This window comes from Nansenia antarctica (assembly GCF_963989245.1).
Source record: "Nansenia antarctica genome assembly, chromosome: 2".
Classification (NCBI taxonomy): Eukaryota; Metazoa; Chordata; class Actinopteri; order Argentiniformes; family Microstomatidae; genus Nansenia; species Nansenia antarctica.
This window is the reverse complement of record NC_137675.1, coordinates 28,673,177-28,698,768: the sequence shown is the minus strand read 5'-3', so window position 1 is coordinate 28,698,768 and position 25,592 is coordinate 28,673,177. Positions and strand designations below refer to the sequence as shown.

The 25,592-nt window shown below is 45.0% G+C and overlaps 2 protein-coding genes across 2 annotated transcripts; both read left to right on the top strand.

Moving 5' to 3' along the window:
- Window positions 1–3,080: 3,080 nt before the first annotated feature.
- On the top strand, window positions 3,081–5,146 carry LOC308150076 (uncharacterized protein; the record flags this gene model as incomplete). The annotated part of the gene is made up of 7 exons (XM_080522942.1): window positions 3,081–3,207; window positions 3,952–4,012; window positions 4,245–4,289; window positions 4,468–4,532; window positions 4,673–4,778; window positions 4,862–4,973; window positions 5,103–5,146. Exons 1-7 carry the CDS (start codon window positions 3,146–3,148, stop codon window positions 5,144–5,146), a joined length of 495 nt encoding a protein of 164 aa, XP_080379068.1. The 5' UTR covers window positions 3,081–3,145.
- Window positions 5,147–23,317: 18,171 nt separating this feature from the next.
- Window positions 23,318–23,770, top strand: LOC308150075 (histone H1-like; the record flags this gene model as incomplete). Its single annotated transcript, XM_080522941.1, has 1 exon — window positions 23,318–23,770. The coding sequence occupies one exon, from the start codon at window positions 23,318–23,320 to the stop codon at window positions 23,768–23,770; it is 453 nt and encodes a 150-aa protein (XP_080379067.1).
- Window positions 23,771–25,592: the final 1,822 nt, after the last annotated feature.

Genomic DNA, 25,592 nt, shown 5'->3' with positions numbered 1-25,592 from the left:
AAGTACCGGAATTTCCGGCCTGCGAGGTTTTTCCGACCCTACCAGATCCGGTCATAGGTTCAGCCCTTTCCGGCCATAGGTAGCGCTATGATTCGCTGACGACGATGATTTCCGATCACATGATGACCGCCATTTTTACCCATCAGTAATTTTGGCTGTTTATAGATCTAATCTCTGTAGCGACCTTAAGATACATGGATGTTGCGCGCGCATCCGCGCGCGACGTGAGAGAGTTTAGGTGAAAACAAGATGGAGTTTCATACAGCACTCAAGTTTTACATGATGCATGATATGTATCCTCCTGGCATACCCAAGGCTGGACACCTTAAATCAAGGATTCTAAAGGCGTCCAAGAATTACTTGATGAAAGGTAAGTCAGTGTGAATAACTATGTTATATCCACTCTTGAAGCCACTGCTTGAAATGTCGAAAATGGCGAAAATGCATAGGCCTGTATCAAAATTGAGTGTCTCATTAAGCATCTGCTAACTATTGTGTGCATAAAACCTGTTTCCAGTGGCTTTATATTTGCACTTCTAAATGAATGCTGTATTTTCCTGCTGCATCAGGTGAGGAGTTGTACTACAAGGACAAATACAAGGACAAATTAACGATGAATTGAGAATCAAGGACCCCAATTGAAATAAGCCAGTGGCTTTCTTGGGTTTTTATCCTGTTAGTTGACCTTGTATGTAATATGTACTTTCATGTACCTACTTCTGCAAATCTTCTAATAAAGTTTTCAATCAATCAATCAAAGACAAACATCGCTTGGTGGTGTGCAACAAAGATGGAGTTCGTGATGTCCTGATGGTAACTTTCTTATCTGACTTGAGTTCTTGTCCATCATCTTTCCCAATTATGACAAGATTATCATTGTTGGAGACCTCAAAACCTACTTATTCAATCTCGCCTTTTAAATGTCTGTCTTTATTGTTATTTCATCTGTACTATTGTTGTTTTATCTTCTTTGCTCTCTGTGAAGCACATTGTGTCACATTTTTGTGAGAAATGGGCTATACAAATGAAGTTTGATTTGATCTGAAGGAGTGCCACGACAACCATGGGACTGGGGGTCATCCAGGGAGACGCCGAACGCTGGAGAAGGTGACTGCGTCCTACCTCTGGTCCACCTTGCGGGAGGATGTCACAAAATGGGTGAGTTTTTGATGTTATTAGTGCATGATGTGTGTGAACATTGTAATTTATACACTGCCCATTAGCAATGATCTTTTACTCAAAGATCTCCAACTCTTGTGTAATTCTCATACTGACCACAATCTGATTCTGCACTGGAACACCCAGACCATCATACAGGCCGCGGCCCCTCAACCACAGCGGTTCTGCACCTAAGGCACTAAGCCCAGCAGCTGACCACCACCACCAAAATGAAGCCTCAACCACATCAAGAATTCTCTGACTCTAGATAATTTCCTCTGAAATGTCACTGTTTTAAAGGTTGATGAGTGCCCCCGCTGTCAACATCATGAGAAAATAAAGACAGTTGCACCTGTACTCCATCCCATCCAAGTGAAAGAGGCATGGAGTGTCCTGGGGATTGATCTCATTGGTCCACTTCCCACCACTGCAAAGGGCAAAAGGTAGCTACTGAATGTTGGGCAGAAGTATGTGTAACCCCTTTTGGTTAAAGCTAGTGAGATAAGCTGACATCATGTATTGGATAAGTCAATAAAAGTTATGAAGCAAGTTTTTGGTGGACCCCATGAGGAATAGCTGCTGCAATGCTGTAGCTAATGGAGAACAATCTGCATTTTTCATTGCAGATACATTCTGACTGCAACCGACCTCTTCACCAAGTGGGTTGTGGCAAAAACCCTCAACACCAAAACAGCCAATGAGGTGTCCAGGAAGATAGTCAACATTCTTCTTGACTTTGGACTGGTAGAGAGGATCATTACCGACCAAGGACGGGAATTTGTGAATGAGGTACAGTTATCTATATAAGACACAGTGTATGTGATGTGTGACATTTGATAATTGTAATTTAATCTAATTTAATTGCATACACTAATGCATCTGCAGGTCAACCGTGGTGTTTTTGAGGCTCTGGGTGTCAAACACTGCATCACGTCACCCTACCACCCCCAGGCCAATGGACAGGACGAGCGCACAAACCGCAACGTGAAGACTGCGCTTGCCAAGTACTGTGGGGAGGGACAGAACGACTGGGATGTCCATTTGAGGGGCGTCATAATGAGCATCAACACCTCTAAGCAGGTAGCCTACTATTGTGTAACAACTGCATATGTAAACAATTCAAACAAACATAGAAAGAAACAAAAAACAATTTAAACAATAAAGAAAGATGGTGAAATGCTATTGATTGTACTTTTGTTTTGTTTTACAGCGATCAACCAGGTACACCCCGTACATGGCACTGTTCGGACGGCACCCTCGCAGCCCAGGTGTCATCAACACAACACAGACTGAGGAGGGTGACGACTCAGCTGTGGTTGTGGTTGATTTGACAGAGGAGGATGTACAGGCGAAGACTGTCGAAGTTACAGATCTACATGCAAAGGTGATGTAAAAATGGCAATTTATGCATAATAATATCTAATAATAACAAATATGCATACAATGGCAATATATGCTATAAAATATGAATATGTTTTATCAGTAACTTATCGGCACAAGTTACTTACTTATATTACTCTGTTGCAGATTGGAAACGCATGTTTCAGATTCATCAAAGAGGCCACACAAAAACATGTAAGGTTTTGTTATTTGTTAAAACATAAATTATGCAGATGTATGCCGGTATTCATTAACACCTGTAACGTCTTTTTCAAAAAGTAGTGCAGTTTTCCCTTGATATTGCACTAATTAATTACAACATTTCTTTTTTGTGAAAAACTGTCAATATAGGGAAAAGACATCCACATTGTGGACTTGTACGTAGTCCCAACGTGGAAGTCCAAGACTGAGGACCCAATGGCTGGACTTCCTGTAAGTTCCTTTTACCTGTGACCTGTGTTGCTTGACATTGACATAGGCTTGGGCGGTATTGATGTATATCATGGTATTTGGAAATCGATAAAAAGGAATTAAAAAATAGATACCACCCAAGCCTAAAAAAATGCAAAATAACTTCTAAAATGCTAGAAGGACCTCCTGCACAAGGATGCCATCGTCATCCCTGCCTGGAGTCGACAGCCAGGAAAAGCGGATCACTTTTTGCTTTGTGTGAGTGTAATCCAAATCCTCTCAACAGTCAAAGTAAAAATGTACTCAACTTGTGCTGTACATTTCTATTCTGTTTTAGGAGAGCATGTAATGTTATCTGCTTTGTAAATGGTTGACAGATCATCAAACCTAAAGCAAAGGAGCTGCTTTTGGTGGACTCGCTAAACCCCGATAGTTTTGGCGACAGCTGTTACCATGGCGTCTTTAGGTTTTGTAACATAACGACAATAGTCAGCCCTGTTCTGTGGCTTATAAGGGAAATCTACATAATTCATAGTATTCTAATAATACAGTAAGACAGCTTATTGACCAGGGTTGTCAACTAATACAATTTAATTTATAACACATGTTCTTAGCAAACAACATGTCTGTAACAGGATACTATGAATTATAATGTTCGGCTTGTTCCAAGAAGCCTTGTTCAAAGCCTCGTTCAAAGGCTGTTTTCAAGTTATTTTGTTTACACCATGTTCAGTGGCTATCGTAACATTCATCTTTCTTAAAGCATGCAATAGTATGTTGAATGTAAGGAAACCCAGTAATATTAATTCTCTTGTCATTCTTTCACTAAGTCATATTGCAAGAGTAATTAATATACCATGTTCTGGTGCTATATTTGGGGGAAAAGAGACATTTATTATGTGTCATAGGTGACATTGTTAGGTGTTCTTGTATTGTAGCATTTTTCATATAGTTAAGAGTCAATTTGTCTGACACAAATACTCTTATGCTGGATTTTGACAGTGATCTAGCTCATCGCATCGCCCCAGGCCAGTGGGCAACCATGTACGGCAGAGACATCAAGGTACTTTTGTCCTGCATCTCATGCACTTGCACATGTCTTTATTATCCTTTTGACCACATAACTGTTATATTGCTATTAACACCTTGTCCAATTCTTTCAGGGTTTCCCTCGCCAAAACGCAGGGATTGATTGTGGTGTCTTCATATTGATGGTAAATTCCTTTCTATTCTATTGAAAATGTTGTTCATTTGAAATGGTCATAACCTAATAAGCAGATCTTTGCCTTTCACAGTATGCATTCTGTCTCACCACTGACGCTCCACTTCAGTTCACAGAGGTCAGTGTTTCTCTTCTCCGACGGTGAGGAGAGTCAAGGAGGAAACTAAATCTGTTACCATTAACATTCTAAACCATAACGGTTTGGCTGTTGTAGCATATATATATCTCTGGAAACACCCATTGCCCAAGCGCACAGAACCATTTTGACTTTACATTTCTTCTCTCAATTTTTTTAGAGGGATATGGGACGCCTGAGGAGATGGTGGTGCATCGTTCTAATGGAACGGTTCCAGATTGAGGGGTAAGACTTCACTTTAAATGTAACTTCCGAAACCGCATTTGTTATATATATATGTTATATATATATATATATATATATATATATATATATATATATATATATTGGCTTACTTTTTTATTCTGTCACTATCTCACTCAAAGCCACGGGCAGAGGTTTGCCCACTGGACCGATGAGGCCAGAGCGTTGCTCCAAGGGTCACTGCAGCCGGTTTTCAGGGTCCCCAAGAAGCGGAAGAGGGAACAGGAGGTGAGCATGATGCTGAATGGTAAATAATAGTGGTTTTTGTTAGTTCAATAGTTGTGATTGCACCATGCATTTTATTCCTTCAGTGTGAGCGGTCTGACAGTGTGGTGGGCAGCAATGCCATAAGAAATGACCACAGCTATGCAACAATGCAAGAGGAAGACGCCAAGAAAAAGAGGACAGAAGACGACAACTTCGGTATGTTTCTCTTCACCAGTACTGTATATTACTATAACCTTATATGAAAACGGTGCCACTACACCACTGGCTGTAGAACTGTTTCTATGGACCACTGTAAGAGGACTTTAAACTGTTTTTGTCTTGTAGACCGCGGCAAGTCCACCCTCCTGGGAGCGGAGTGGATGAACTAGAACGCCCACCGGCTGTAAGGGAAGGTCCAGGAGCCTGCTTTTCTGCAATTGGACAAAATACAGAGAGAGGAAATAGAGGCTAAATTGACACTGATTGAAGACGAAGAAGAACGTCAAGAATTGCTGGAAATATTTTTGTTTGAATTTGAACTTAAAATTGATTATGATTTATTTCTGTTAGAGGTCAAGGACAATCTTGGCATCCCTGTGTGCGCAAGTTTCAAGGCTCCCAGTTCGGAAGAGTGATTGATTAATTAGTGTGCTTGCAGTCGCAAATATAAAACTGAATCTGAACAATAGTGTGAACTACATGTTGGTCACATTACCCCAAATGTTAACGGTGGATGACCGATGGCCTTATTCACTTATTCCTTCCAGCTAGAGTCTGGATCTAGCTAGAGTTAGAGTCATGTCAGAGGGAGGGGCTTTTGACACGTGCATGCTGTCTGAGTCAGTCCATCCTCTCCATGGGCGTGGGTTAGATGTGGCTACAGGCCCCAAACATTTCCCAAATAAGATATATATGTATATGTACACATGCTATATTTCGGTTAACCTACACAATGTTTTTACTTGATTCCAGCTAATTTGTGAATGAATACGTTTTTGTTTGTGTATGGTCAATCCATTTGTATGTAAATATGGTTTCATGCTGTATTGATTTACAATAAATTCATTGCATTTCATTAAATCGTGTTGCTTTACTACAAAAAACACATCTGATTGAGGAAGACTACAAAACATTGAGAAAGGATTTGGTAAACCAAGTATTTCTTGCATCATATGGTAAGAAGAGGGGTGGCCATAGTAATTAATACATCTCTACCATTCTCTGAAGAGAAAGTGATAAAAGATAATAGGAGAAGATATGTAATGGTTGACCCTATTACATTAACCATAGCTAAAGGTAATGAATCTTTTTTTCATTTCATACCCTAACTCTAACCCACTCTACCCATAACTAACTCTAACTCTACCCATACTCTAACGAATTAAAATGATTAACAAGCATAATGGCACAGAGAATGCAGAGATGTGTATATATACAAAGGGTTGAAATATATGTTATTATTATTATTATTATTATTATTATTACTTTATTATCACATAACAGCTATTTGAAGCAAACTATGGAAAATGTATAACTGAGTAGTGAAAAACTCAGAAATAGTGAAATACATTCTTAGAAATGTCTACCGTGTCATAGTAATTAATAAATCTCTACCATTCTCTGAAGAGAAAGTGATAAAAGATAATAGGAGAAGATATGTAATGGTTGACCCTATTACATTAACCATAGCTAAAGGTAATGAATCTTTTTTTCATTTCATACCTATTAGTTTACTCTAACGAATTAAAATGATTAACAAGCATAATGGCACAGAGAATGCAGAGATTTGTATATATACAAAGGGTTGAAATATATGTTATTATTATTATTACTTTATTATCACATAACAGCTATTTGAAGCAAACTATGGAAAGTGTATAACTGAGTAGTGAAATACTCAGAAATAGTGAAATACATTCTTAGAAATGTCTACCGTGTCATGATTACAAAGATACCACTTGAACACACACACTGTGACACATTGGTCACACGCGCGGGCACACACGCGCGCACGCGCGATGCGCGCGAAACACACACACAACACACAGTTTCAGATCTACTAATGATAGTTATGGAGATAGACTCCAGTTCTATGAGTGGAGCGGAGCCCCATAGGGGAGCTCTGCTCCTATTGGTTTACCCGCTACCTAAAGTAGCCAATGACTGAATTTTTCAATGCCTGCGCCCGCCTGGGGTGCTATATAAAGGGGCGTACTTCGCTCCATCATTCTCCCAAACATACAAAACAGCCGGGTTTGAACAAGTCGAAGTGGGCCAGCAGCCCTATGGGGCTCCGCGCAGTGGCGTAGCGCAAAATCCCGGGGCCCCCCCGCAAGGTGGCGGCGGGGGCCCTTTCGCAACGGAGTAAAAAAAAAAAAAAAAAAAAAAACTTGCGTTTTTTAGAGGCCGATGCGTTATTGACGTTGCGAAATTTCGCAATATGCACTCTACATTCTAAATGCTTGACTTAGCAAAAGGTACAAACAAGTGAGAGCAATAGCCTATAACTAAAACCAAATGGTAGACTACACTACATCAGTAGAATGTATTATAAGTAGAATAGTACAAGCTTTATTTCTTTTAACAAAGTGTGGTGTGCACAGCAGTGTGATATCTGTAAACATATCTGTAGACTCTCCGCTAAGGGTTGCCAGATGGGATTGAGAATTTCCAACCTAACCAATCTAAACACTTCTAAATCCACCAAAAACCAGCCCATCTGGCAACCCTGTCTCCGCTGCATCAGAGTCTACTTGTTGCGTAAAATTGGCCAGGGTTAGTCAAATCCTTTGTTGGACATCTCGTATATTGGTATATTGTGGCATTTCTTTACTGTTTGCCATCTGGTCTAGGAATACCCAGGGAGACGCAGACAGCAGAAGTAGATTCGAATAGTAGAATAGAAAAAAGAAACAGCTATATATAGCCTAATCATGCTGAATTACAGTATGTACTTCTGCCTGAGTTTGAGTATGATGCTGCCCAAATAAATGTTATTGTTTAGTGCTGTACGCTTTCGTGGTATTATATTGTGTGAATTATCATCTGTATGTTGTTTTTCTTTCACTCGACTAACCGCCGAGATAATACTTGAGACATGTACTTCCGTAAACATACATTTTTTATTAGATTTTTTTACAATATCGGACCGACAGTCCCACATATAGCGGCTATAATGTCCGAATAGAGAATCTACCACCACCTAAAGAATGCTTATTGTACTTTGTATTGTATTTTCGCTTGCTCATTTTCCTTGTGTCTCGCTGCCTACGTGTGACGTCAAAGTCATGTTGCTATTGGATACGGCTAACTATGTATATCTTTTTTAATATAGGCCTATATATTAAAATTAAGGTTGACACAATGAAGGGCCACTTATTTTATTTATTTTATATTTTTTTAAATTATAAAAAAAAAAAAAAAAAAAAGTTTGGATCCAATGTTAGGGGGCCCCCTAGTGGCTGGGGCCCCCCCGCGGTGCGTCGCTTGCGGGCCCGTCCGCTACGCCACTGGCTCCGCTCCACTCATAGAACTGGAGTCTATCTCCATAACTATCGTTCTATATCGTGGAGCTCCGCCCCATAGGGGAGCTCTGCTCCTATTGGTTTAGGCGGAGCGAGCGAGGCCAAATGTACCCCCACTGAGACTATTAGTCCGAAAACAATCCCAGCGGCACCCGGAGCTGACCACTGATGTTGGTTCAAGACAACCTTAAAAAGTTGGCCCGACCCACACTGAGTCTGCTCCACTGATCTAGCCCTTACGTGAGCACGTAGGGTTGTAGATCTAACGGAACATGTCCTGGAGGAGGGTCCCCTCCCCAGGCACATCCGTAATCATCCTGACAGCACTTGAATAGAATCCCCAACCAGGGTAATCCAAGTGCCTTCCCCACTACATCAGTCATCAGCAAAACTGAGGACAGAATGAGACAAGGATGAGGAAGAAATATCACTTACCTAACCCTTACGTTGGGTTGTTGATCTAACAGAACATGTCCTGGAGGAGGGTCCCCTCCCCAGGCACATCCGTACTCATCCTGACAGCACTTGAATAGAATCCCCATGACCAGGGTAATCCAAGTGCCCTTCCCACAACATCAGTCATCAGCAAACTGAGGACAGAATGAGAAAAGGATGAGGAAGAATATCACTGATCTAGCCCTTACGTGAGCACGTAGGGTTGTAGATCTAACGGAATATGTCCTGGAGGAGGGTCCCCTCCCCAGGCACATCCGTATTCCTCCTGACAGCACTTGAATAGAATCCCCATGACCAGGGTAATCCAAGTGCCTTCCCCACTACATCAGTCATCAGCAAAAACTGAGGACAGAATGAGAAAAGGATGAGGAAGAAATATCACTGATCTAACCCGTACGTGAGCACGTAGGGTTGTTGATCTAACCGCGGAACATGTCCTGGAGGAGGGTCCCCTCCCCAGGCACATCCGTATTCATCCTGACAGCACTTGAATAGAATCCCCATGACCAGGGTAATCCAAGTGCCCTTCCCACAACATCAGTCATCAGCAAAACTGAGGACAGAATGAGAAAAGGATGAGGAAGAATATCACTGATCTAGCCCTTACGTGAGCACGTAGGGTTGTAGATCTAACGGAACATGTCCTGGAGGAGGGTCCCCTCCCCAGGCACAACCGTATTCCTCCTGACAGCACTTGAATAGAATCCCCATGACCAGGGTAATCCAAGTGCCTTCCCCACTACATCAGTCATCAGCAAAACTGAGGACAGAATGAGAAAAGGATGAGGAAGAAATATCTTTCAAGTAATACCGTACAAAAGGTGATGGCGACGACCAAGACGCCGCCTCACATATCTCCTCCACTCCCACTCCCCTGAGAATGGCCACTTATGTGGCCATGCCCCTGGTGGAATGAGCCTGAATGCCAGTCGGCACGGGCTGCCCCTTCGATTTGTATGCGAGGCTAATAGCCTCGCAAATCCAATGGGACAGCCTCTGCTTCGAGAGTGGTGCCCCGGCTTTCTGTCCGCCGTAGCAGATCAGAAGCTGGGGAGAAGATCTCAGTCCTGCTGTGCGCTTCACATATTGTGCCAACGCGCGCACCGGACATAGACAATGTAAACGCCTCTCCCTCTCTCCGTCGTGAGGAGGAGGAAAAAAGGCGCTCAGAGCACAGCTCTGAACCCTAAACCCACGATTAACCTTAGGGATAAAAGCCGGGTTAGGGCGTAACACAGCTTTTGTTTCGTCATCAGATATGATCAAACAATCTGCCCGTGTCGAGAGAGCACATCAATCACTCACTCGCTTAGCCGTAGTCAAGGCGAGGAGTAGACTCGTCTTGAGAGACAATAAACGCAACGACACAGTGTCAATGGGTTCGAATGGGGGCACGCACAGCGCCTCTAGCACAATCGACAGGTCCCATTTTGGCATTAGAGTCCTATGAGGGCGTCTAAGCCTACACACTCCAGTCAAAAAACGCTTAACCAGCGAATGACTGAACAGTGTCGTTGTCGCAAAACCCTCATGACAAGCTGAGATGGCAGCCGCGTAAACTTTAATAGTTCCCGCCGCCAATCCCTTGTCAAACAGCGACTGTAAGAAGCACAAGAACGTTTCGACCCGACAGCAGACTGGGTCAAAGTCCTGTCCCTCACACCACTGTGTAAACACTCGCCAGCGCGCCGCATATCCCTTTGCAGTGGATTGCGCGCGCGCACTCTGAATGGTCTGAATGACCGCGTCTGTCAGACCCCTGCGTTCTAACAAATCCCTCTCAGTTTTGATTGATTGAAAACTTTATTAGAAGATTTGCAGAAGTAGGTACATGAAAGTACATATTACATACAAGGTCAACTAACAGGATAAAAACCCAAGAAAGCCACTGGCTTATTTCAATTGGGGTCCTTGATTCTCAATTCATCGTTACATGTAAGACAGACAAAAAAGCTAGTACTATCTACAAGATAATACAGACAGATAACTATTACTATCTACAAGATAAACACACATCCATCATGGGAAGAACAATACAACGAAACATAAGGTATGTACAGCGGGTAGGACAGGTGGGGACATACACCACAGGTGGGGGCGGGGGACAAAACACAAAGTATGTACAGTGGGTAGTTCGGGTCTTTTAATCTGATTTTTGATTTAGAGGGTCCAGTTACGGATTGCAGCCTCCTGTAAATGTTTTTTGAGAGTGGTTTTGAAGGTGGGCAGTGTTTTGCACTCCTTTAAGATTATAGGAAGGGCGTTCCACATTTTTACTGCATAGTTTGCAAACGAGTTTAACCCCTTGTTTGTGGTGCAACGCGGTTGAACGTGGTTCGTGGAGCTTCCTCTGGTGTTGTATGTGTGGACGTTGTTCACATTTTGGAAGTATGTTGACAGGTACTTGGGTGTCTTTGTGGTGTAGCGTATCTTGAAGACCAGGCCCAGTGCAAGCTGCTGCACTCTGTCAACTACTCGTAGCCAATCAAGGCTCAAAAAATGAGCAGCGGTTAGATGTGTCCTAGGGTTGAGGCCTAGCAGAAGCCTAACCAGTTTATTTTGGGCTGTCTGGAGTCTTGTTTTATGGGCCTTTGTGGTTCTATAGTACCATGATGTTACGGCATAGTCGAAGTGACATTGAATGAGAGCTCCTGATAGGGTCCTCAGTGTGTTTTTACTGACAAGTGAGGATATCCTGTACAAGAATCTAGTTCTATGGTTCACTTTTTTGATTACTTTTGCTGCCATTTTATCTCCGGAAAGATTTGCCTCTAAGATGGAGCCCAGGTATGTAATATCCTCTTTTCTTGTGATATTAATGTTACCCACTTTTATTTTAAAATTTTCAGCCTTTCTGAGTTTAGATGGGGATCCGTATAGGATGGTTTCAGTTTTACCTAGGTGTATTGATAGTTTATTGTCAGCTAGCCAGATGCAGATTCTACTCAGTTCAGTGCTTAGCGCTTTTTCCACCTGCAATATGTCCCTGTCAGAGACCAGCAGAGCCGAGTCATCCGCGAACAGGAACAAATTGCAATCACATGCTGATGACATGTCATTCACATATATTAGGAACAGTAAAGGTCCCAAAATGCTTCCTTGTGGAACGCCGCAGGTCACTGGGAGGGGGGGGGACAGTGTTCCGTTCACACTAACCACCCTCCCCTCTAAGTAGGATTGCATCCAGCTCACCGATGTTCTATCGAACCCAATTGCTTTCAGTTTATCTAACAATATGTGGTGATCTACTGTGTCGAAGGCCTTCTGGAGGTCCAGCATGACCATGCCGCAGTACTTGCCCGAGTCCACCTCATGGTTGATGTGGTCGTTCAAATAGAGAAGGCATGTGTCAGTGGAATGGGATGTTCTGAATCCTGATTGAAATTCATACATCAGCTTTTTGTCGGTAAGGTACCTATCGACCTGTTCATAAACTATTTTTTCCATAAGTTTCGAGATGGAATTAAGAATAGAAACAGGTCGGTAGTTGCCTGGGTCTAATTTGCTTCCTTTTTTATACAGTGGGGTTACCCTTGCTATTTTAAAGTCAAGGGGGACGTGTCCCTGTTTGATGGAGAGGTTTATTATGTGGGTGATGATTGGGGTAATGGAGGCAGCTGAGTCTTTTAGAAATCTGGCTGGAATATTGTCATGGCCCGTGGCCTTTTCTGAGTGTAGAGCGCCTAGCTTTTTAAACACCTCATCGTTTGACACCATGGAGAGTTTAAAATCATCATTGCGTACACCCAGTTTATTGTAGAACTCACGGATGTGCTCTACACCATAACGCCCTGAGTGGGGTGGTAGATTGTTAACTAATTTAGTGGCTATGGTTGTAAAGAAAGTGTTTAAGCACTTAGCCACATCCAGCTTGTCTGTAAGGAGAGAATCACCAGATTTTATGCTGATGTTTGTAGACCTGGTTTTGAGTTTTTGACTGCAACCTAGTTGGCTATTAAGTAGCTTCCAAAGGTCACGTGGTTTGTTTAAGTTTTCTTCGATTTTGTTATCGAGGTATTCTTTCTTAGCAGATTTGGTCATGGTAATTACCTGATTGCATAGTTTGTTGCATTGTTTTTTAATTTTCTCAAAGTGGGTTTTGTGATCTTCGTTTAAGTGTTTCACTAATTTTGATTTGCATTTTTGAACTTCAGAGCATTTTAGGTCTCTGACTTTCATAGCATTTAGAATGTCCGAATTCATCCATGGTTCCGATCGGGTTTTAACCCTGGTGGTTCTCATGGGGGCTATACTGTCAATAATATTTAGGAATTTGGTTTTGAAACCTAGCCATGCCTCTTCAACCTGTGTGCATTTTAGTTCATCAAACCAGTCTTGATTCTCCAGTTTATGGTTTAAGGCCTCACTAGAATAGGATTTAAGGGATCTAGTGGTTACAGTTTTATGACCGCCAGCCTTGGGTTTTTGTTTTTTACGAGTGCAAAAGATCATGTAATGATCACTTAGCCCACATACAATAACCCCACTCTTGGAGATTTTGGACTCATCCGATGTTAGAATGAGATCTATGGTGGTTTGAGTAGAAATACACACCCTAGTGGGTTTGGTAATTTGTTGACGGAGACCGTGTAATTCAGAAAACCTAGTGAAGGATTTGAAAACGGATGCTTCATTTCTGAGCATGTCCGTGTTCAAATCTCCAATAAGAATATTTTCCACACAGTCAACGTCATCCATGCACCCCTCAAGAATATCATAGAAATCACTCTGATCGGGAGGTCTGTAGATAGTACCAACCAGCACTGGTTTTGCTTTGTTAAAGATAATTTCAACCCAAACAGATTCTAATTTGTCATGATTCAGGTCATCACGGGTGTTAAAGATAATATCGTTGTGAATGTACATGCAGACACCACCCCCATACCTGTTCCTGTCGTTTCTGATGACTGTGTAGTTAACTATTTCAATCTCTGGGTCTTTGATGGTAACCAGGCCATGAGGGGGCCCCCCATCATAGGCGGCCCCCTCACCAAGCCTCTGGCTTGAGAGAGTGCATCTTGTCGATGAGGTATGGGCCATGGGCCCTCTACCAACATCTCCATCAGTTCCGGAAACCACAGGGCTCCGGGACGGTCCGGGGCTACAAGAATTAACTCTAGCCTCTCTGACCTCACTCGTGCCAACAGTGGGAGGATAGATGTCAGGGGTGGGAACGCGTATAACAGGACCCTCGGCCATGGGTGGTGTGCGAATGCATCGACTCCCAATGGCGGGTTGTCCTGTTCGCGCAGGGAGAACCAAAGGCGACACTGCGCATTCGTCCGGGACGCAAACAGATCCACTTCTGCTTGCCCGAACCGTGCCCAAATCAGAGACACAATGGAGGGTGCTAACCTCCAGTCGTCGTCCCTCGGGCCTCCCCGTGATAACAGATCTGCTCCTTCGTTGAGCAGACCTGGAATGTTGAGAGCTTTTAGCGAACTCAGGTGTGTGACAGCCCACAGCCATATATCTGTCGCCAGGCGATGAAGTGACGCTGAGCGTACTCCCCCTTGACGATTGATGTATGCTACTGTTGTCCTGTTGTCGGATCTGACTAACACGTCCAGATCCTTTAACACCGGGGCAAAATGAAGTAGCGTTAACTTCACCGCCTCGAGTTCCAGCAGGTTGATGTGACGCGTCTCTAACGGTCCCCATCTTCCTGCCACCGAACCTGCCTGACACACTCCTCCCCACCCAGTCAACGACGCGTCCGTGAAGACTGGGTAGTGGGATGCCGGTCTGCCCATGGCGACTCCGCGCGCGATGACGCGCGGGTCTCTCCAGTAGCTCAGGTCGGTCTTGACCGATCTCGGTATTACAATCAACTTGCGACGGTGTCTCACTGGATCCAGTCGCAGTCGTGCGAACCACCTCTGCAGTCTGCGCATGTGTAATAGGCCTAAGGGGACCACTACATGGGCTGCAGACATCAGTCCTAGTAAGGACATCATTGACAGAGCGGTGATTGTATTTGTCACTCGACACACCCGGAGAGCTGACGTCAGTGTCGCTCTCCGTGGTGCCGATAACTGGCCCTCATCTTGGCAGTATCCAACTGAATGCCTAGATAGGAAAACTGTTGAGCCGGCCACGGAGCACTCTTTGTCCAGTTGACAGCTAACCCCAGCTGAGTGAGGTGCTGCACCAGTGAGGTTGCGTCCCGAATGGCTCGATTTGGGCATTGGGCCAAGACCAGTAGGTCGTCGAGATATGCTAATATGCGTATCCCGTTTCGCCTCAGTGGTTCGAGTGCTGTCTGCACGCATTTGGAGAAAGTTCGAGGAGCAAGCGCGTACCCGAAGGGCAGGCGCGTGTACTCGTAAACCTTCCCTTGGAAGGCAAAACGTAGAAATTTCCTGTGCCTCTCTGTGATTGGCACATGAAAATACGCGTCCCTCAGGTCTATGCTGATTCCGTAGTCGCCCTTCTGTATACAAGACAGAAGGCGCCTCGTCGTCAACATACGAAAGGGGCGTTTCGCCACTCTCTCGTTGAGGACCCTTAAATCTAGTATGGGTCTCATGCCTCCGGATTTCTTTGGGACAAGGAAATACGGGGAGTACCACCCCATGTCCCACTGGTCCCTCGGAACCATTGTCACTGCGCCCTTTGTTAGGAGATTCGTAATCTCCTCCTGGAGCGCACGTGTTTTTATCGGGCAGGACAAAACAGTCTCTCTCACGCCCCTGAAGGGCGGAGGAGGCTGAATGAACTGTAGTGCATATCCCCTCCTCAATGTCCTGTCCAGCCAGCCCGACAGAATACCTGCCCATTCTAGCCATTCTGCATAACGCAACGACAGCGGCTGGGCCGTCTGTTGTGGTGCAGTCGACAGAAAAAGCTTGAATTTCTGTATGACCCCAGCCGCCGCTGCACACCGAGGAGGTGGCACAGCCCAAGGTGGGGTCATTTCGAAAGGGATGGGCAGCCGTCTGTAAAGAGTGTTTGCTATGTGTAACAATGCCCTTTATTGACGCAGGTTTATTATGCCTGATAATCAAAGAACCGGCCGCACGCTCATGAGCTGGGCCAGATCCTGATAGACATGGAGGGGTTATTGATGTAAATAACGGTCCCTCTATACGGCTACAGACAGGGGTGTTTAACCCCGTTTGTGTCGTGATAGGGGTAAGTCTGTTAGGCAGAGAGCTGGCCACACGCTGGTACGCTGGGCCAGTCTCCGCTTTGTTTCTAACCGGTAGCGATTGGACCACGCTCCGACAAGGCAGGCGGGTCTCCGCTCCGGTAGATAACATGGGAAAATCACCTTTACTGAAAAAGTAAGGTGGGGATTTTCCTTCTTTTACCTCTTTATGAGGTAGCAGCCATGAAGAGGAAACCGGTGGTGGGGTCATTACCGACCCCTCCGCCAGTGAAACCGGGCCACGCTGCCGTGGGGGGCCGTAGCGGGCCCTCCCAGTGGTCAGCGGCGGGGGCTGGGGATGCCGAGTGGGGCATGGCTCCGTCTGTAGAGGTGGAGCCAGTGCCGCATCACACCGAAACCTCAGTTTCGCAGCCGTTGACGGTCTAGTCATCACCACGGCAGAAGAAGAAGAGGTGGAGGGTCGCTGGAGGGGGAGGTGGCTGGCAAGGTGCCTCTTAGCCTCCTCCATCGCGGCCAGGCGCACCGTCAAGGTGTCCATGGCGGGACCGAATAGCCCTTGTCTCTCTATTGGAGCATTCAGTAGGGCCATCCGGTCCGCCCCGGTCATGGTGGTGAGAGACAGCCACATCTGTCGCTGCTGCACCACCGCGTTTGCCATCAGGCGACCCCCACAAACCGCGACGCCCTGGGCCAGGTACATCGTCGCGGCACTGAGCTTGCTCAGAAGCACCGCCTCCGCTGCAGACAAACCGTTGGGTCGGTCTGTGGCGATTTTCGCAATGGCGGCGTTAAACACGGCGATGTTATTCGCCGCTGCCGCCGCCTGCGCACCGAGAGCGTAGCTCTTGTCTACCAGGGTGGCGTTAAACCTGTCACGCTGGTTGGGCGGCATAGGTTTTTTAGGCACCGACCAGGCGCTGGACCCCGGTACCAAGTAGGTGGCTAGCGCTGGTTCGAGCGGCGGGGAGCCGTTGGTCATCCCCTCCGCGAGCCCCTCCACTCTGGTAAAGGGCAAGAACGCCTTCACCGGCGCCCTGCCTGTGAGTGGTTCTCCCCACTTGTCCTCCACGAACTTATCTAAGCCCGGGAGGACAGCGTTAGGAGGTTGGTTCTGTCGCTTCGCCCTTTTCCCGTAAAACAGGTCCTTCACCCAGAAGGACTCCGTTGGGGGAGGGGAGGCGGGACGGGGAATTGCCAACACGCCTGCCGCAGCTTCCAGGAGGCCCTGGAAGTCGTGGTGGAGTGATGGGGGGGCGAGGGCGGGGAGCACGTGCTCTACCTGCCGCTCGCTCTCATCAGAGCTTTCTGATTCTGACACCGGCACCGACCACTCAGCTGGGTGAGGGCGGCGTGATGTCAGGGCCGGTTGAGCGGGCGGGACCATCCCTACTTGGGGAGGTGCCTGCCCAGAACGCCGTTCTTGCTTGTCCTCCGCTGCTAGAAAATCGCAGCGGCAGGTGTCCCGGAGGAACTTCTTCGTGGTCGGCGGCGGACGATCCATCGCTGAAGGGAAAAGTCTCCTCCGCTGAAAAGTGTCCTCCGCTGCTTGGAAGTCGCAGCGGCCGGCGTCCCGGAGGAACTTCTCCATAGGCGGCGGACGATCCATCTTGAAGGGAAAAGTCTGGCGGGTCCTCCAGTCTTAGTAGTCGTCCTTCTCAGTCTTCAGATATAAACCCGTGCTGAACTTTTTGGGAGAATGATGGAGCGAAGTACGCCCCTTTATATAGCACCCCAGGCGGGCGCAGGCATTGAAAAATTCAGTCATTGGCTACTTTAGGTAGCGGGTAAACCAATAGGAGCAGAGCTCCCCTATGGGGCGGAGCTCCACGATATAGAACGGGTCTTCGTTGTCATCGTTGTCATCGCGAATCATAGCGAATCATAGCGCTACCTATGGCCGGAAAGGGCTGAACCTATGACCGGATCTGGTAGGGTCGGAAAAACCTCGCAGGCCGGAAATTCCGGTACTTACAACGGCACACTGTGCCTTCATCAGGGAGAATTGAAGAGTGAATCAGGAAGAGGAAGTTTAAATAGAAAAAGGAAAGGGAGGAGTTCAAAAAAAGGGAGGGGGGGGGGGGGAATCCACACCTGAAAACCAAGTAGCGACTAATTATAGCGTGATTTTGTCTAATAGAGTGGGGAAATGAAATGATAATTTGGAAAAAATCAAATAATGATGTTAAGGGGTCCCAGATCCATAAACCACATTTTTTTACTACACTCCTATACTATCCCCAAAATAGTGTAGCTTTTCCAGGATACTCCAGACCTCTGATTCCAACAGCTTAATATAAAGTCTGGGGTTCCTTTGGAAATGAAACATTTTTTTCAAAGTTTTTGCAACACCATGGAAGTTAGGTAAGTAGCTCAGGCATGTGGCACTGGCAGGTTAGGTAAGGGGAATGTTGCCAGCCCAAACGCTGGCCAAAGCACGGGCTCACAAATCATCCTGGTTTTTTGGGGAACTAACTTCACCTCTTCCATCTAGGCTTTAGATCCACACCAGGACTCCCTCCACCACCCTTCCACTGGTAAGTATCCACAGGTAGGTATCCTCATTTCCTATTGTTATTGTTTAATTTTTCAATTCCTTTCTTTTTCAAAATTCGGTTCCAGGTGAGGTGATAGATAACTGTTCTACTTTTCCTCTATTAGGTCTGTGATACAGGTAAGCATTCCGGTTCCAGGTAAGTAGTAGGTAAGTATTCTACAATCCTCTTTATTTCATATCCGATATACAACAAGCTGCTGCAAATGTTTTATCAGTCGGTGGTTGCCAGCGTTCTGTTCTTCGCCGTGGCCTGCTGGGGTGGAAACATCTGTGCCAGGGATGCTGCGAAGCTAAACAAACTGGTGAAGAAGGCCAGCTCTGTGGTGGGGACCGGGCTGGACAGCCTAGAGGTGGTGGCAGAACAGAGGATGGGGAAAAAACTGGCGGCCATGCTGGCCAATCCCTCCCACCCGATGTACTGCGAGCTGGCAGGGATGAGGAGCAAGTTCAGCCACAGATTTGTTCTCCCCCGTCAAAGTACAAAAAGATTTGGACAGTCCTTTGTTCCAGCTGCACTCCGACTCTACAACCAGGCCCTGCAGGGTGGGGGAGACCTGGAGCTGGAACTTTTGGATCTTTTTACTTATTGAGCCTGCACTGTTTTATGTATTTTATTGAATGTTTTTCTGTTTTCTGTATTGAATGTTTTCTGCCCTAACTGAGCTGTTTGACAACAAAATGTCCCCATTGGGGACAATAAAGGTTTTCAATCAATCAATCAATACAGGAAAATATTAACTGTAACTTCTCACTCTTATAAACTAAAACTTCCTCTGGTTTTCAGGAAAAAACTACTGGTGACCAACACCATCCACAACTGAGGGTCTCCGGTGGGTACCAACATGCCCTAACTGCAACATGGAGGTAGGTACAGAGGTCACAAAATTCGGATCCATAGAGGGAAGATGGGGGCCGGGGGGCCTGGATATTTTGAATGAGGAAGATCCCGCCAATAATAAAAGTGCTAAAAATAAGTGCTGGTAACAACTCAAGTATTGAGGGGGGTCTCAATCCATAACGCCTCCACCTCATAAATGATGCTAAAACATCACACATACACATACAATATAAAATATAAATAAATAAATAAGGGCGTTCTCCCTCTTTCAGTCTCCCTCCCGTTCAAGTTCCCCACTTCTCCTCTCATCATTTTAATGATCCAATTCGTTCAGCCCCCCAGGATCGACAGTACCTAATTTTCTAATCCACTGTCTCTCTCTGGCGAGCCTTTGTGCTCTGGACCACCTCGTACCCGACTCCAATCCCGCTATGAGCAAGTTGGTGCTCCCATGTCTCCTAAAGTGCGTGTACAGTACAGTCTGTTTATCCGTTTTCTCAATTGTATACAGGTGTTGTTTGAGTCTCTGTAAGAGGCTATTCTTGGTCTGTCCAATATACAGTCTCCCACATGTTCCACACTGGATACTGTAAACCAGATTAGAAGACTCAGGCCCCACGGTCTGCCACACCGGTGCGCCCAGGTCAGTATACTGATTTTTGAGAAACTTCAACTGTTTGAAATGTGATTTATATTTATCTTTAACACTCCGACTTAAGGAGGCATGTACAAGGAGATCCTTCAGATTTTTATTTCTTCTATATGCTGCTAAAACTTTCAAATTGTTCAAGGGTTCCATAACCTCCTGTACCCTTAAAAAACTGTTTTTGATGTTGCTGTTTAGTCTACGAGAGGCGGGGGAGAAGGTGGAGACGAAAGGGACCAGATGTTGTGGGCCATCCTTCCTCGCCGGTCTAAATTCCTGCCAAGGACTCCCTCTTGCCTCAGTCCTGATGTTCCGGAGAAAAGTTCTCCCATAACCCCTGGATCTGAGGACCTTGAAGAGGGTCCTCGTGGCTGACTCCGCGTCCTCCTCTGCTGTGCAAATTCGCTTAAATCTGATAAGCTGCGATTTCACTATTCCCCATAGAGGTTTATACAACATCAACCTAGAGGACACCTCAACACTGTAGAGGTTTATACAACATTAACCTAGAGGACACCTCAACACTATAGAGGTTTATACAACATTAACCTAGAGGACACCTCAACACTATAGAGGTTTATATAACATCAACCTAGAGGACACCTCAACACTATAGAGGTTTATACAACATTAACCTAGAGGACACCTCAACACTATAGAGGTTTATACAACATTAACCTAGAGGACACCTCAACACTATAGAGGTTTATACAACATTAACCTAGAGGACACCTCAACACTATAGAGGTTTATACAACATTAACCTAGAGGACACACCTCAACACTATAGAGGTTTATACAACATTAACCTAGAGGACACACCTCAACACTATAGAGGTTTATACAACATTAACCTAGAGGACACCTCAACACTATAGAGGTTTATACAACATTAACCTAGAGGACACACCTCAACACTATAGAGGTTTATACAACATTAACCTAGAGGACACCTCAACACTATAGAGGTTTATACAACATTAACCTAGAGGACACACCTCAACACTATAGAGGTTTATACAACATTAACCTAGAGGACACACCTCAACACTATAGAGGTTTATACAACATTAACCTAGAGGACACCTCAACACTATAGAGGTTTATACAACATTAACCTAGAGGACACCTCAACACTGTAGAGGTTTATACAACATTAACCTAGAGGACACCTCAACACTATAGAGGTTTATACAACATTAACCTAGAGGACACCTCAACACTATAGAGGTTTATACAACATTAACCTAGAGGACACACCTCAACACTATAGAGGTTTATACAACATTAACCTAGAGGACACCTCAACACTGTAGAGGTTTATACAACATTAACCTAGAGGACACCTCAACACTATAGAGGTTTATACAACATTAACCTAGAGGACACCTCAACACTATAGAGGTTTATACAACATTAACCTAGAGGACACCTCAACACTATAGAGGTTTATACAACATTAACCTAGAGGACACCTCAACACTATAGAGGTTTATACAACATTAACCTAGAGGACACCTCAACACTGTAGAGGTTTATACAACATTAACCTAGAGGACACCTCAACACTATAGAGGTTTATACAACATTAACCTAGAGGACACCTCAACACTATAGAGGTTTATACAACATTAACCTAGAGGACACCTCAACACTATAGAGGTTTATACAACATTAACCTAGAGGACACCTCAACACTATAGAGGTTTATACAACATTAACCTAGAGGACACCTCAACACTATAGAGGTTTATACAACATTAACCTAGAGGACACCTCAACACTATAGAGGTTTATACAACATTAACCTAGAGGACACCTCAACACTATAGAGGTTTATACAACATTAACCTAGAGGACACACCTCAACACTATAGAGGTTTATACAACATTAACCTAGAGGACACCTCAACACTATAGAGGTTTATACAACATTAACCTAGAGGACACCTCAACACTATAGAGGTTTATACAACATTAACCTAGAGGACACCTCAACACTGTAGAGGTTTATACAACATTAACCTAGAGGACACACCTCAACACTATAGAGGTTTATACAACATTAACCTAGAGGACACCTCAACACTGTAGAGGTTTATACAACATTAACCTAGAGGACACACCTCAACACTGTAGAGGTTTATACAACATTAACCTAGAGGACACCTCAACACTATAGAGGTTTATACAACATTAACCTAGAGGACACCTCAACACTGTAGAGGTTTATACAACATTAACCTAGAGGACACCTCAACACTATAGAGGTTTATACAACATTAACCTAGAGGACACCTCAACACTATAGAGGTTTATACAACATTAACCTAGAGGACACCTCAACACTATAGAGGTTTATACAACATTAACCTAGAGGACACCTCAACACTATAGAGGTTTATACAACATTAACCTAGAGGACACCTCAACACTATAGAGGTTTATACAACATTAACCTAGAGGACACCTCAACACTATAGAGGTTTATACAACATTAACCTAGAGGACACCTCAACACTGTAGAGGTTTATACAACATTAACCTAGAGGACACACCTCAACACTATAGAGGTTTATACAACATTAACCTAGAGGACACCTCAACACTGTAGAGGTTTATACAACATTAACCTAGAGGACACACCTCAACACTGTAGAGGTTTATACAACATTAACCTAGAGGACACCTCAACACTATAGAGGTTTATACAACATTAACCTAGAGGACACCTCAACACTGTAGAGGTTTATACAACATTAACCTAGAGGACACCTCAACACTATAGAGGTTTATACAACATTAACCTAGAGGACACCTCAACACTATAGAGGTTTATACAACATTAACCTAGAGGACACCTCAACACTATAGAGGTTTATACAACATTATCCTAGAGGACACCTCAACACTATAGAGGTTTATACAACATTAACTTAGAGGACACACCTCAACACTATAGAGGTTTATACAACATTATCCTAGAGGACACACCTCAACACTATAGAGGTCGCAATCGTATGCATTTTAACCCACTTTAAAAGACAAATAGCACGGGAAAGGCTGTGCACAACGTTCCCTCCGACGGTCGAACGGTGGGGTTTATAGCGAGTCACAACAAAATAAACGAGGCCTCCACGACCCACATGACTTTATTCTGAACGGAGACAAGTCTGCTCGCTGGTCCGTTTGCATTTGGATCTCAACTCGTCTCCACCGGTGACTTTTGACCAGTTATTCGCGAGGAGAAAACACAGGCGCCGAAGCATTTCGGCAGCAAAGACTGCCGAGCATGGATGATTGAGTCTGCACGGTTCTCATGTCGCATTTAAGGACAACCCCCTACGGTGGGTTGAGCTTCATTCGCACAGAGCAGCTTCATAGACTCACTTGTAGTGTGTATACCAGAACAAACGAGACTTTTTACAGACATGGCAGAAGTCACACCAGCCCCCGCCGCTGCCGCTCCGGCCAAGGCACCCAAGAAGAAAGCAGCAGCCAGGCCCAAGAAAGCTGGCCCCAGCGTCGCCGAGATCATCGTCAAGGCCGTGTCCGCATCCAAGGAGAGGAGCGGCGTGTCCCTGGCCGCGCTCAAGAAGGCGCTGTCGGCCGGTGGCTACGACGTGGAGAAGAACAACTCCCGCGTCAAGATCGCCGTCAAGAGCCTCGTCGTCAAGGGCACTCTGGTCCAGACCAAGGGCACTGGTGCCTCCGGCTCTTTCAAGATCAACAAGGAGGCGGTCAAGAAAACGGTGAAGAAAAATACAAGATCTGGCACTACACAGGCACAGTTCTGTACAAGCAAGACACACCTACAGATGCAGAGCTTTGGGAGGTTTTCTGGCAACCGTTCCCAAATGGGACATTCCCAGAGAGGCCAGTGAAGTACCAGGCAGCACCCAGTGAACTGGGTAGCACAGAGTCCAAGCCTGCCCAGGCCTACCAGCCACCTGCCCTGCATGAAGAGGAACCGCCACAGAACATGAGATCTGGCATTACAGGTGACAAGCAGCTGTCAAAGTCCGCTTTGAAGAATCAGAAGAAGCGAGAGGCAAAAAAAGCAGCAAAAGAGGTAACCATGGCAGATGCCCCTGAGGCCCAGTCAGACACCTCCTCTGCCAGTAGTGCCCAAGCAGGGCCTACCTGTGGTGACTCGGAGACTGACAAGAAGATCAAGAACCTAAAGAAGAAACTAAAAGCTATTGAAGAGCTTAAAGAGCAACAAGCGACTGGGAAACCCATGCAGAAGAACCAGATCGACAAGATGGAAAAGGAGTGTCAACTCCTAAAAGAACTCAAGGATCTTGAAATAGGACTGTAAAAGAAAATACTGTACTAAACTATACTGTTCATGTTCATGTTCAATGTGTTCAAATCATAAATATTCTTGTCATGCAAGAATGATAGTGGAAGACGAACAATTCTATCTCTTGTGGACAGAATCCTGATTCCGATCTCCTACACAGGGTTCCCGCAGGGTCTTAATATGTGTATGATTTATTATTATTAGAAATATTAGTATCATGAGTATTATTGTTTTGTTGTTGTAATTATTATTATTATTCATATCATCTGCATTATCTACAACAATTTCAGCCCACTCAAATCCATTTATCCCATAGTTCAATATCGAATCCAAGAGGGCCTGAAACACCTGATTAAATCTGTCCTAAAACGTTATTAATGTCCCCAAAAGAGCAACAAAACTCTCATGAAACTAGCTATCATTACCGTTCTTGGACCCACAACGGAAGGTGAAGTAATTACAGGCTAACATTTTATATTTCCAAACAAAACATTTGACTACAACCTGGACCGCATGTGATCAGGAGAGAGCGCCACATGGAGGCAGTTTTGAAAAACCTGGAGAGTATAGCTGATCTGCTCGCCGTGTCACAGACAGACATGGTAAAGCAGTGGGATAAACATACTCTTGACAGAGCCTTTCAGTGGGCTCGTTACTGCGAGCACCTCTACTCAAGGTTTCACGCAAATCCAGCTATCCGTGAAATGTTGGAAAAACAACTACAGACAACAAATGAACTCTTACTAACAACTTTCCAAGGATACACAGACATCACGTTCTTGGACCTGTCACAATGTCAACATTTATTGCTCGCCGGATTATTGAAGAATCCCGCGGTTCCGAGCCTTGTAATCAAAACACTTTTTGAAAGTTCCAGTCATTGCACGACTGCGGGAGATAAGGAAGGCACCGGCCTTTGCACCGAGCTTATTGGGTACAAATCAGCATGCACAGTCCTTGGTACCATCAACCTGAGACGCAATGCTGCAACTTGTGCTCCTGAGGCTGACGTTCAGGGCATGATGTTGATGAGTCGACTGGACACACTGCTCCGGCCAAGCAGCAAGGTGGACCTTGCAGAGCAGTTCTTGGACAGCATCCTACAAACCAGTGGTGGAGTGCACAACTTCTCCAAGGTAATTGCAGCTGTTATCATGTCGAGTTGCCATGACAGCAGTGTTTCAGGAGTTTCACTGGACTTCCTCATGGACTGGTTGGAAAGAAACTACTGCTTACTGCAACATATGTGTTCCACCTTGCCCACTGGACTTATGAAAGACCTTGCGCAGAAATCCTTGAAGTTCAGAGTGGCATATTGTTGTGTTTTGAAAGAGGGGGCTTCACATATGGAGTATGACTTAAATGAAGGAGAATGGATTCAAGCATGTGCCAACAGGATG